The following is a 14,304-nucleotide window of genomic DNA, read 5'->3' as shown; positions in this document are numbered from 1 at the left end:
TCACAACTAAATATTAATGCAAAATCAAATGTACTGCAGTTTTCAATACACCTAAGGACTCATCTGTCTCAGGTAAAGACCCTCTTCAATCGTGTTGCACACAGAATTGAAGTTCTTTGGATCAAAACCGAGTCTGGTCTACCTTCATGAAATGCATCAGTGACAGAAGCATGGCTGTGAAAATATTCTGCTAACCAACTGTAAACAGTGTTTTCTGAAATTGACTGGTTACTAAAAATTAAACAAATGATTCAAAGAATTTTTGTCGAGTTAGGGCTTTTTAAAAAAAACACACAACAAACTACAAAAACCTCCACACAAAATTTCCAATTTTTACAATACTATTTCTTTAAATGCTCACTGCAAATGAACTACTGGGTCAATTTTAACAACAACAAATGTCATATTTTAAAGCAACATCAACAGCTCCATCTATTGGTCATTTATGGAAATACAAAAAAACACTTATATGTTTGTTGCAATATCAGCAACTTTTAGGGCATTTGAAGTATGCTAAGGTATGTCCTCAGCACTGTTCTTTAAATTACAAAAATTATTTATTTCTTCATACTTTTTTTGTACAAAATTACATCTATTGAACCACATATATAAAGACAATATATATTGTTTTCTGGAAAGAAAAGTGTAATCACGGTATAGCAATAAATAAATGGAAAGTTTAATTATGCAAAAAAATTCTAGTTAGCTTTTCACATATTTACAAACAAATCTTAAAACTCGTCAACAATGGTGAAAAAGTGAAAAATAACCTTCATAACGCAAAAAATTTGTAACAGTACAAAAAGAAATGGAGTTTTGCAATTAACAACAGAGAGGCAGTCTGCAAGTCATATAGGCAAATAAATAATTTTTTTCACTTGTTTAACAGCATTTTAACTGTGAGAAACAGAGTTTGTGCACATTAATTTGGCTTTATAACCAATGTTCATACAAAAATAAACAGGCATATAACTAACAAAGGTTCTTAATTTATTTTTTTATTCAAAGTTCATGACAAATTTTGTACTTGATTTGGATTCAGTTGGTTCTAAGTAAATGAAATGCATTAGGCAGCCTTTCAAAAATACCTCACACATAAAAGGGAAGTTTCAGTATTGTCACTTATTAACAGATGCCATGTAAAACAACTCCACATAGAGTATTCAAAAATGCAAATTTTGTCTTAAACAACAAGCCATACCAGCAGAAATACAACAGTTTGGTTACACAACAGCTTACAATTTATAGTGGAGTCTGTGTAATGAAATTAGACACCGTACTAGTAGGTATATTAAAAGCAATAAATAACCAAAAGACACATGGCAATTCCAACTGAATATATAATAAAATAATATTTTTATCTTGTGAGGTACAAAGGATGAGGAAAGTATTGATTTGAATGAGCAAAATAAAATAAAAGACTTAGCACTCTGATAACTGTTGTCACTGTCTTTCAGAATCAAGATATTTGGATATAGAATTTACCTTTTATTTCTATGAGAGTGGGGAAGCGGACATGACTATTACAGAAGCCAAAAGAAAACAAAACAAGAAGAATATCAGCTCTATCAAAATGTCAATTGTTACTGCCTTTAGTACTGACTATATGGTATCCACCTTTTTAAGTAAGAAAGATTCATATTGCACACATTGTTGATATGTCACTGCTCACTGAAGACAACAAAGTCACAAATATTTACATAAAATGTTATGAATTATGTACAATGAATTTATTTTTGTGAGCATTATATACACCGTCTTTTGACATAACATCAAATCACTCTGTTGACTTCATGTACACAATTCACACACAAATTCATCTTCTGAATTCCTGTATTATTATTTTATTCTTAAAGTTCCTCTCTGTTTATTCATGTTTGTGAGCATAAGAGAGATGTATGAGGTTAATAAGTCATCCATTTTATAGCCTAGTGAAGTTTCACACAGCAGCTTGGAGCCGCGTACAAGATTTCCAATAGTCATGTGAAAATAGGTATTCCCGGAAGACCAGTTGGAAATTCTTGTGAATGGGTGAGTTACCAGGATATCCTAGAACAATTAATCAATTAAATATCAGCCGATAGCTGCAGCCACAACGTTAGTTACAGTTCTGCATTCTATTATCAGTCCACACATTATGTTAAAAAAGAAAGGAAAAAAACTGATTTTTGAACAGTTCTTCAAATAACTATTACAGTCTTATCTCAAAATTTTACATATAATGAGAAACAGAACTAACCTTAGTCTGAGGATGTATCAAACTGACCCCATGTTTGTTTATTGCTATAAGAAGCATTTCAGGATAATTTGGCTCCGTTGTTTGTTTTACTTCAAAAAATGCAGAGCCAAATGTAGGCCATCGATAAATGATCTTCAGAAAAGTAATTTTTGCATCTTCTGGGCTCATGCCTGCATACAAAACAATAGATAATATTTGCAAGAATGGACAATAATGAATTAAATATGGGGAAGTGAATAAAGAAGAATTTATTGCAGAAAATTTAAATAACAATTATTATTTCAACAAGAATCAAAAGAGGTGAAGAATCACTTGCAAGAGACTGATATGTAGCATAAAGGAATGCATAACAGCTCACAGACTTTCATGCTGCCCTTCCTTTTCTAGTTTAAGTATGCTACCCACCTACACAAAAATCGTGTGTGTGTGTGTGTGTGTGTGTGTGTGTGTGTGTGTGTTTCTTTAAGCCACACAGCTACAAGCTAGCAGTTGCCAAACCTTACTTTTGTTTATTGTTTCTGTTCTTGGATTTAAGTTATGTTATTACTGATTCCTTGTATATTATTACCTGCATCCTGATTGTAGGCAGCTACGATTGATCTTTTCCAGTCATTGGAACTCTGGATTTTTATAAGATCTCCTGGAACTAGATCCCTGAGCATTTGACTGAAACACAATTAATACAAAAACTGTACTCTTTGAGATTAGAGAAGACTTACTCTCTCCTTTAAATTTTATCTTTTAATCAAATACTGACAGTAAAATCTTTGATCGTTAAAAGTGCTCTTTTTGTTTTGACAAGCATGTTTTAGGAATAAGTAGATAAAAATTATCAGCACATGTAATGTTACACAATTGCAGATAAAAGTTTAGGGCTTCTCGATGTCAACAGTTTGAGTCACATGCACAAAAGAAATGCAAAAGAAATGGTACCACCATACATATGATACAGTTAATGAATTTGAACAGAGATGATTATAAAGAGCAATTATGAACATGATCTACCTAACATGAGAATCTGTATCACTAAAATGCAATCACTGTATTAAATGTTTAATACATTAAAACGAGTACTGCATTTAGAAACTGTGTGTTTGTCTTGAGGCAGCATAACTGCTGTTGTACAAATACATGAACTTCATTTATCCAGTATTTGAGAATGAGGGCACTTAGAGACTTCCAACAAAGCTTACATATAATTTCAAAACTCTTCCTCACTGACACCCCTGCCCCCCCCTAAAAAGAAAAAAAGTTTATTGCATACTACATTTTCGCTGTTCATGCAGTCAAGCTTCAGCATAGGCCATGACATTTTAATTGTTACTTCTTTATTACTACCTCCTTTCGTAACACAGTTGCAGGCAGTATACACAAATACCACAGAATGAAACCTGCAAAATTATGTAATTGTATAACACTTGGTTCAGGAGAGATGACTTCATAAACACTGAGACATGTGGAAAAGTAAATTTTACTCAGATGGGGTGTAAATTACCCAGTTTATATTAATCCAGTGCTTCATAATGAGAGCACTTCCTACAAACTTTAAGCATAATTTCAAATCTTTCCTAAACTTTTTCTCGCTTACATGGTTAAAGGCAAGTTTAACACATTATCTCATTTGTAAAATAATCAGACATTTGTAGCTGTGTTTTATACATGGGAATTTGGTCTTTGAAGAAATGGGGTTTGCTGGCATACTGCTAACTAATAACCTTTCAGTATATCACATTACGTGGTATAGTGAATAACTGCACATTTGTATCTCCCTGATACTTTATCCTTGCCATTACTACGCACATTGTATGGGATACTGAGCTTTCCCTCTCAGTCTATTGAACTGTAAAACTGATTAAAGACAAATATGGATTAAGAAAAATGCCACTATTATATGAGGAACTGCTGCCTTTACTCACCCCCTTGTTTATATTCCATTCAAGATTTTCCACTACTGTATGAAAATATGAATTATGCTTGCTTTAAAATATGTCCTGTAAACAAATCTTAAAGATGAGTGAATCTGCATTCCTACAATGTCAATGGTGATGTTCGTCTGAATGTTAGAACAACTTATCTTTCTTTCCCCCATTTTAATTTAATAAGCACAAGAATCATAACTAAGAAATAAGGATATGGCTGTTTGAGAACTTAATTCAGATAAATGGTCTAAATAACGTAAAAAACAAAATTATTATGACAGCATGTATGGAAAAACAATAAATGTTGCACAGTGGTGTGCTTAATTCCAGAACTTCATTAAGTCTCCAAAAACCCTTGCAGTACTTACGGTATTCCTTGCAACTCCTGTTTGCTTTCTCCAAACCTTACTCGATACACTAGAGCTGCCAATCGAGCTGCCTCTTCTTTGGTGCATTTATGATATCCTGAAAATAACAGTCTTACATAACTTCATGTTGTTCTTAACAATGTAAGTTAATTTTATTGTTAAACTTTAAGAGTACATTGTTTCTAACAATGACATTAACAGACTATACAGCTAACTCTTATTTACTGATTTAACTAAACATAATAAATGTTGTGCTTAGAAATAACTGTTAGTTGCTTAACTGGGTATCTATTACAGAAATGGCACTTGGAATCTCACAATCAGTCTACACTTCTGGAATTAATTGTGATTTGTTTCTATACATTTATGAGAATTCAAGCATTCACAAACAGGAAGTGACTGTGTCATATCTAAAGTTTTCAGGCCAAACTCATGTTGCTGCTATGAGAAAAACCAGGAAACCTATTTTGGAACAAATCCACTGTCACCTATGCCGTGTGCAAGATTGTACTATACCACTTCAAGCAAACATCCTGAGCAGTTAAGCTAATGAAATGACAACACAGAAATTCTGTTAAAATATTTTAACAGCATTCCCCAGTTATTGTTAAGGTATTCTCCCATCACCTAAAATGAGACACAGTCTAATCACGGTCAGCACAAAATGTCATTCACACATGCATTAGCTTTACTTTTAACCTTACAGTGGTTTAATGCAGTCCACTTGAGCCCAAAACTGTTCCTAGTGATTGGAAGAGACCACATAAATTTATGAAATGAGCAGTGCAACAGATTCACAGAATTATTGCCCTATGTCACAAATATGTGTCTTAACAGAATTCTACAACACGTTTTCATTACAAATACAATGATCAACCTGGAATACAAGAGGCTTCTCACAGCACTAAACATGGCTCCTAAAAACACCAAGCATGCACAACTCAATTTACTATTTTCAAATGTAATACACTAAAAGTCAGGAGTACAAGTAACCAGGCAATTTTGTTGTTTTTTGACTTACAGAAAGCTTTTGATTCTATACTGCATCATCTCTTCAACAAGAAATGGTTTCATATGTGGAATTTAGCAAGACAGGATGTCTTTATAGGAATAACACAGCATGAAAACTAGCATAGAGCCATTAACGCATCCAAGAGTGATTTCAGGTGGCCCAGAAGATTATGTAGCACCACTGCTGTTACAAAACCTGATATTAATGACTTAGGGGGTAGCATCCAGCTAGATGTTGATAAAATAATATGGAGAAAATACTGGATACTAGCACTAAATGTGGAGAAGAATAAAACTGAACTAATCATAGCTCACAGAGAGTCTTCTTTTCTATGTTCCATCTGTAAGTGGAAGAGAAAAAATGCATTAATATCTAGTAAAACGAAAATAACTTTCTACCACACATCTTACACTGATCCAGACTAGAGATGTACATGTGCCTCATTGTCTGCTACTCATTTTTCCAGAGTTTTTTGACTGCTCTCTATACGAGGAAGCACCCATGGACACTCACAATACTGTAGGTGTCGATCATTGCTCTTTCCTCTGATCCAATTTCATGTTTACAATAACTTTCATAGTACAACATGCACATTGAAATGAAAGATTTTCACAGTAAACATGACAAAATGTCATACAAAAGGTGCTAGCTTTGAGAGCTTTGAATAACTATCAAGTCATGGTAAGTGGGTAGGAAAAATGTTGATCACATAGCAGAATTCTAGCAGTGAGTTGCCCTCTACTAACAGATCTCATCAGCAATGGTAGTTTATTACATCTTGAAACTGATAAATCAGTTGCAAAATGCAAATGCGGTGAGAAGTCATCAACTCTTCCAGAATAAACAATAAAACAAAACCAAATGCAAAAGAGGAGCTTCATGCAGCCCACTATAAAAAGCCAAAACATGTGCTAATAGGCAGTAGTTGTAATTAAACTTCGGCTACTTGAGAGGGCCCCAATGAAAAATGAGTGATTGCAGGAAAATGAAACTTTGGGGAAATATTTGTAAGAACACATGGAAGAGAAATAATGAATAAACATTAATTGAAACATATTTTAATTTCCAAATGACAGGGTAACATTTGTTACTTGCTTTCCACATATATGTTCCAGGTTGGAAATGTTGCTCACTGTAACGACCATCGGAATCCACTACAGCCTGGAACCACATTGGAGAGCACTCTATTGCTATCCGAAATATCTCAGGTGTGATGTTGGCTATCTCCCTCGCTGTGCTCACATCTTCAACCTCCGATGTGTGTTAATGTCCTGTTGATAAACTCTGCCCTTCAGGTAACCCCACTGCCACAAATCACACGTGTTCCAATCTGGTGATCTTGGCAGCCATGCACTTTGGAACGATCGGCCAATGATTTGGTTTTCTCCAAATATGTTGCAGAGTAACCGAGTGAAAGAGGACCTCTCCATTATTCCTTCAATGCATTGATACTCGGGAAGAGTAGTAGCACTATTACAGTTGTGTTGATAAAACACCTTTACGGGAATATTCAGAATGGTAGAGAAATTGTGCCTGCTTAGGAACTAGTATGGGAGCGAAACTGCACAATAAACTCAGTTTCGAGTGGGCAACAGTGGATTAAGACCAGTATTGTTTTTGTCCTCCTGCTTAAGTCAAAACAAAAATCAAAGCACTGACGGCCTTGTCCAGACTCATGCTAACTGTCATGCACACTGATGCATGTGTTGCAACTCTACATTGCTGTACCAGTGCCAGCAAGTCATGATGTTTCCTATAAAGTTGGGTACCCATATGATAAACAGCTTTCTGTCTACACAGGCTCGGGTGGAGAAAGTTTAAATATAACCACCCTGTATATCAACATATTCTCCAGTTCACGAGATGACAGATGCTCCACAATAAATATAAAAATCAAAGGTGATGTAGAATTAGCAACTCCTACAATAGTGCCACTTCAGATGGTGGTTGTTCTTGCTAGAGTGGTTATGTACACCTTTTTGAGCTACTTTGAGTCAAAATATCATAGTACATTTTCCATTAAGTATAGATAAAAGAAATCTACAAACTACACAGCAGCCCAAGCTTAGGACACAATTTACATAGAAACAAACAGAATATATCTAATCCAAAATAAAAGTGAAAAAATAAGTATTTACAACATTTGAAGTAAAAATTCATATCTGCAATACTTTATTTTCAAAGAAAGTATGTTACATTAACAACTGCTTACCTCTCAATAACTTGGGTAGTTCCTGATGAAAGTGGAAAATTAAATCAGCATTCCTATCTTTCCCAGGAACAGTGTTTGTCCACAGTTTCTTCATAAAGAAAACCTGATACGTAAATTGTGGTGATGCACCTGGAAGTTAATCAAATTTTTTCACCATTAACTAAACCTGCAAACCAATAGCACATATCCATGTCATTTGACTCTAACCTCCTTATTTGCATCCCTAATTATAGTCAAAGAATCCATAGTCCACAGGTTGTTCTTGACTTTAATGTTTCTTATGTAGAATGCATAAATGTTAGGACTAGTATATAGAAGTGAAGTTCAAATTGCTTTACAAATTAACAGATATATAAAATGGTGTACATTGATGGAAAGTAAATATGAGATTGTAAAACAGATAACAATCAAACAGAAGTACACCTATGAGATTCATTCATTCATCTTGTTCCACACATCCAATCAGAAGGAGAACCTTCAGGGATAAGGCATGTTGAAGATATACAATTATATAAGACGAAGGCATCATAGAAACACTACAATAAACTCTTACTATGCTGCTTAATGCTAATCATGCTAACTTTTACCTTGGGAGGGGGGGGGGGGGAAGACTGTTGCTGCATCCTCAGTTTTATTACACAGCCATTGTTTATCCGTTATTAGTAAATTAATATTTACCCGAGTGCAATGATATTGTTCAAAGAGGTTTTTTTACATCATCTATAAACACTAAGTCCTATTTATGGTACATTATTAACTGTCATACAACCACCCAGATAGCCACATGTGTTAAAAGTGCCGCTTTCAGGAGGGGGCATTATGCCAGCCCCAGATCGAATCTGCCCAATGGATTAATGACAGACTGATGACCTCAGAAGTTAAGTCCCATAGTACTCGGAGCCATTTTGATTTTTGATTAATGACAAGGACTGGTGTGCTGGCCAGCATGGATGCGGTTTTTAGGTGGTTTCCCATACCCCACAAGGTCAATACTGGACTGGTACCCAAGTCCCACCTCTGTTACATGATTTCCAAACATTTAGCAAACTCTTACTTAGTTTCACATGAATAACACTACAAGCAGACAGTTGGTGTACACATATTCTGTCCCAGGAAGGATGACACAGGGGGTTAATAGGATGGCAACTGGAAGGGCATCTTGAACTACCAAGCCAAATCTGTTAATAAAAATGCCAACCCTGCGATGAGGCTGGACAAAGGCACAAGAAAAAGAAAAAGAAGAAGATACAGCTTTATCACAAACACTGTACTTGCTATGTGGCCATGTGTTCAGTCCACATATCTAGATATCTTGATTATTTGCAGAAAGAGTGGCTAATGAAGTATGTTTTTAATTTTCTTCTGAATTGATAGGGATTCAAAATTTCTTGTTTCATTTTAGACAAGCACTTACTGAATATCTTACCACCAAAACTCCATTCTTAACCTGGGGCAAGAAAATGGAGTCTACATGAAAATTATTTTTGTGTCTTGTATTGTGACTTTATATCGCAGCTCTGTTGAAACTGATTCTTATTATTAGCATTATGGTGATGCACCACTTTATTTCTGATGTTGGTGACCGCTGTCATGGTTATGTTATTTGCAGCAATTTTGCAATTTATTATCACTGATGATTAGGGGTCACGACACAATGAAAAAGGGAGCACATGATACAAGAAATATGTTAGTTACTCAAAGACTGAAAATATAAAAATATTTTTACAACAATTACATTATCCTAAGTTTCTTTTGGTACCCACATGAAGTTAATTTAAAAAAAAAAAAAAAATTGCACATGACACAAAGTGACAAGCATATACAACACCTATAGTACTAAAATTTATTAAGACAAATCTGACCTAATTTTAACTTAATTTACTGTTTTTTTTACTGTAATTATAACAAAAACAGCAACAGTACTAACAAAACATACCGTCTCTTGATGGCCTTGCTTTCTTAATCCAGTCCGTTAAGTGCCTCACAAAATCAAAGAAGAAGTCGCCCTCTGGGACAGATATAACTTTGTCAGCAATTTTAACAAACAAGCTAAAGCCTTCACTAGAACGCAGATTCAGGCGCTGTGATATATTTTGGCAAAAGTCTTTGGCACGAGTTGAAGAATCCACTTCAAAAGCCTGAGGACCACAAAGCATCAGTTATTAAACACAGTGTTGGTCAGTGTGATATTTTAAAATTTCAGTCTTTAAGTATGAAGAAAGCTATGTAGAGTTTCAATAATTTTATACACATCATTTCTTTTTACCTCATCTGTATCATCTGGGAAGTATACTTTATGGAATATTTGAGTGGTCTTGTGTTGAATAGCTTCTACTTCAACTTGATGAGGAGGATACTTTCTCTGGCCATTTCTAAGGGTCTTTTGTAACCTTTGAAGGGAATCCTGTGATATTGGGTGCCTTCTTGTGCGCAAAAATAAGGTAAGTTCCTGTGAAAAAAAAGAAAAACAAAGAATTGGTAACTAGCCCTTTTGATACAAATAAAATTAAGAATATCTAATACACTGTGGGATTACGGTTTAGAATCATTTTATACAAACCTTCAGCAGATTCTGGCTGCATGCAAACAGACCTGTTGCAAGCCACATTAACTCCCACCCTCTTTCCTCGCTCAAACGGTTTCTGTTGTCTGTCAATTGTTTCATTATTTGACAGTATATTTCATCTCTCAAGATCTCCTACAGTGGCACAAAAGGATATAACAATAAGAAATCATGCCATGGCTTATTTTCTTATTATAATCAAGTGTAAAAAAAAAAAGAGTGAGTTTCAAACTATGAAAATATCCTAATTCTTATAATCATGCATAGAGAATTATGAGTGTGTTTCGAACTATCAAAATAGCCAAAAACAAAATTTTCATTATACAGTATAACTGACTCACTAAGAAAACTCTTGGGCTTTGATGCCATCTATTTTAACAAATTATATTTTCAATCAAATAAAGATAATATACACTCCTGGAAATTGAAATAAGAACACTGTGAATTCATTGTCCCAGGAAGGCGAAACTTTATTGACACATTCCTGGGGTCAGATACATCACATGATCACACTGACAGAACCACAGGCACATAGACACAGGCAACAGAGCATGCACAATGTCGGCACTAGTACAGTGTATATCCACCTTTCGCAGCAATGCAGGCTGCTATTCTCCCATGGAGACGATCGTAGAGATGCTGGATGTAGTCCTGTGGAACGGCTTGCCATGCCATTTCCACCTGGCGCCTCAGTTGGACCAGCGTTCGTGCTAGACATGCAGACCGCGTGAGACGACGCTTCATCCAGTCCCAAACATGCTCAATGGGGGACAGATCCGGAGATCTTGCTGGCCAGGGTAGTTGACTTACACCTTCTAGAGCACGTTGGGTGGCACGGGATACATGCGGACGTGCATTGTCCTGTTGGAACAGCAAGTTCCCTTGCCGGTCTAGGAATGGTAGAACGATGGGTTCGATGACGGTTTGGATGTACCGTGCACTATTCAGTGTCCCCTCGACGATCACCAGTGGTGTACGGCCAGTGTAGGAGATCGCTCCCCACACCATGATGCCGGGTGTTGGCCCTGTGTGCCTCGGTCGTATGCAGTCCTGATTGTGGCGCTCACCTGCACGGCGCCAAACACGCATACGACCATCATTGGCACCAAGGCAGAAGCGACTCTCATCGCTGAAGATGACACGTCTCCATTCGTCCCTCCATTCACGCCTGTCGCGACACCACTGGAGGCGGGCTGCACGATGTTGGGGCGTGAGCGGAAGACGGCCTAACGGTGTGCGGGACCGTAGCCCAGCTTCATGGAGACGGTTGCGAATGGTCCTCGCCGATACCCCAGGAGCAACAGTGTCCCTAATTTGCTGGGAAGTGGCGGTGCGGTCCCCTACGGCACTGCGTAGGATCCTACGGTCTTGGCGTGCATCCGTGCGTCGCTGCGGTCCGGTCCCAGGTCGACGGGCACGTGCACCTTCCGCCGACCACTGGCGACAACATCGATGTACTGTGGAGACCTCACGCCCCACGTGTTGAGCAATTCGGCGGTACGTCCACCCGGCCTCCCGCATGCCCACTATACGCCCTCGCCCAAAGTCCGTCAACTGCACATACGGTTCACGTCCACGCTGTCGCGGCATGCTACCAGTGTTAAAGACTGCGATGGAGCTCCGTATGCCACGGCAAACTGGCTGACACTGACGGCGGCGGTGCACAAATGCTGCGCAGCTAGCGCCATTCGACGGCCAACACCGCGGTTCCTGGTGTGTCCGCTGTGCCGTGCGTGTGATCATTGCTTGTACAGCCCTCTCGCAGTGTCCGGAGCAAGTATGGTGGGTCTGACACACCGGTGCCAATGTGTTCTTTTTTCCATTTCCAGGAGTGTAGTTCACAGAAGGATGTAACTGGAATACAAATAATAGAAGGAGGATATTTGTATTTTTATATGCATATTTGTAGCATTGACCATTTTACAGGCACATTGTCCTATTGCTCAGCAACATTTTCAGTCCTGTTTATGGGCTTGCAGACTGCTCAATGCCTCACCTATATGGTGAATGATTTCCTTTACCCCTTCCATTATTTAAACGTTACAAATAATACAGTTAAAACTTACGGAAGCAACAAAAACGACATTCAAGCAAACCAACAGCTTCCTTTATTTCAGGAGATATTTACAACAGATACCTCATTGAGCATACAGTAAGAAAGGAAACCTGATACGCGCACTACATGTCTCAAACAAGATTCTTAAGCTGGTACTATAAAAGCAAAGTATTCAGTTTTAGCCATAGAATTTAATATTTATAGAAAATTAGAGGTATATCATTGTAAGAAATAATGTGAAATAGTATTTCATCTGAACCTACATGCTTCAATGGACCATCAAAAATTTGGTCAGTGTATTCATTTCCTATGCGAGGACGTTTGGACGGTAAATCACCCATGTATTTAAGCACAGCAGTGAATGCAAAACATGCTTCTTCTGCCAGCTCTTCCTTAGTTAACAATTTTTTAAGTAGAGGTTGCTTTATTGGTTCTCTAGAATGCCTCCACAACTCTTCAGGCCCTCCTCGACGAGCTGATGTTAATGTCAGTGCTTTGGACATTGTTCTTTTGGGTGGTGGCCTAGAAAAAGAAGGAAAAAAAATATAATTCATAGTGTTCTAAATTAATTTTGTTTTAACTACATTGGCTGGTCATTTATTTCAGTTTAGTTAATTGTAGAAGATAAATATTTATTTTAATTGTAAAAGTTCTTCTATGCAACCCTTAAAACCTCATGTGGGTCTCAGAAGATTTGTAGTGCTTACTTTACTTAATGACTGAAAAATTAAATTCCTGATGAAAATTCATTAGTTTTCCATTATTTTGAGTTCTGTTTTTTATGTAGCTCATTCATGACCTACAGGTTTGTTTTATCATACAGCACAAAATAGTAAATACTACAAGAAATTAAGTCATGAAAAATATTCGACTGAGGATAACTAATTTACCACTTCTTTCCTCTCTCATTCTTACAGCAAGTGAGTGAGTCCCTCTCAATCTGAGCGACCTAACCTCATTACTAACATTCCACAACCTATTTATCTTTCCTTGCTGAGACAGCAATTAACAGTTCTCAAAGCTGGGACAGCATTTTTTTCTACTTTGATATTTTTTTTAGTGAGAGTACGAGAATTTGACCTCCTGAGCTAAGTTCTACCCAGACATTCTAACTCCTTATAATTTTATGGGATAACTAATATGACAAATTAAAGTATGTATCAAAATAAAATTCTGTCAAGAAAATTAATAAATTATGAGAATGAATTGATGGCTTTCAAAGGCAAAATGTTTAATACTGCCTATGGAGCAACTTGATGGTCAGTGGCAAAGGGCCAGACTATAGATCCAAAGGTCTTGGGCTTGATCCTTGGTCTATCCTAGGATTTTTATCAGTATAATGTAACTGAATAGATAAAAAGTCTACTCACCAAGCAGTGGCAGGGGAACACAAACATAAAAGAAAGTTATAATTAGGCAAGCTTTCAGAGCCAGTAGCTCCTTCTTCAGGCAGAAGGGTTGAAGGGGAAGGAAGAGGAGTGTAGAAAACGAACTGGAGATCTCTATGAACAGGAGTGGATTTCAGAAAAGTCATTCGGAACCGTGGGTCAGGGGAGACTTACCAGATGGGATGGGAAGGAAAGACTGATTGTTGGGGACTGCACGGTACAAAATTTGAAAACCTGAGAACAGAAAGGTGGACGACATGGTAATATGCAAGACAGACGTTACTGTTAAAACACTGTGTACAAGTTAATAAGAGTGAGAAGCTAAATGCATTGCCCATAACAGAGGTAGGAGAGGGATTGCGAAAGAAAATAAAATATGTAGAAAACTAAAATGGAGTGAAGAAAGGAGTAGTTACTGTGAAGAAATGCTGAGATGGAAGAAATTGAAGTAAATTAAGACCATGTGGGTGGCCAGAACCAAGGACATGATGTAACGCTAGTTCCCACCTGCGGAGTTCTGAGAAACTAGTGTCTGGGAGAAAAATCC

The 14,304-nt window shown here is 37.0% G+C and overlaps 1 protein-coding gene across 1 annotated transcript in view; it reads right to left on the bottom strand.

Moving 5' to 3' along the window:
- Positions 1 to 620: 620 nt before the first annotated feature.
- LOC126237168 (myosin-VIIa) overlaps positions 621 to 14,304 on the bottom strand; it is a 532,624-nt gene continuing 518,940 nt past the window's right edge. Inside the window, exons 33-41 of the mRNA XM_049947025.1 lie at positions 12,633 to 12,891; positions 10,311 to 10,448; positions 10,017 to 10,199; positions 9,687 to 9,888; positions 7,751 to 7,879; positions 4,527 to 4,623; positions 2,808 to 2,905; positions 2,240 to 2,409; positions 621 to 2,049 (exon numbers count right to left, since the gene is read on the bottom strand). Of these exons, the coding sequence (XP_049802982.1) occupies positions 1,840 to 2,049; positions 2,240 to 2,409; positions 2,808 to 2,905; positions 4,527 to 4,623; positions 7,751 to 7,879; positions 9,687 to 9,888; positions 10,017 to 10,199; positions 10,311 to 10,448; positions 12,633 to 12,891 (1,486 nt within the window). The 3' untranslated portion in view covers positions 621 to 1,839. The remainder of the gene's footprint in view (positions 2,050 to 2,239; positions 2,410 to 2,807; positions 2,906 to 4,526; positions 4,624 to 7,750; positions 7,880 to 9,686; positions 9,889 to 10,016; positions 10,200 to 10,310; positions 10,449 to 12,632; positions 12,892 to 14,304) is intronic.

The sequence above is a fragment of the Schistocerca nitens genome, chromosome 2, assembly GCF_023898315.1.
Source record: "Schistocerca nitens isolate TAMUIC-IGC-003100 chromosome 2, iqSchNite1.1, whole genome shotgun sequence".
NCBI classification, from domain to species: domain Eukaryota; kingdom Metazoa; phylum Arthropoda; class Insecta; order Orthoptera; family Acrididae; genus Schistocerca; species Schistocerca nitens.
Note: the sequence above shows the minus strand (reverse complement) of the source record. Positions and strands in the feature narration are given on the sequence as shown.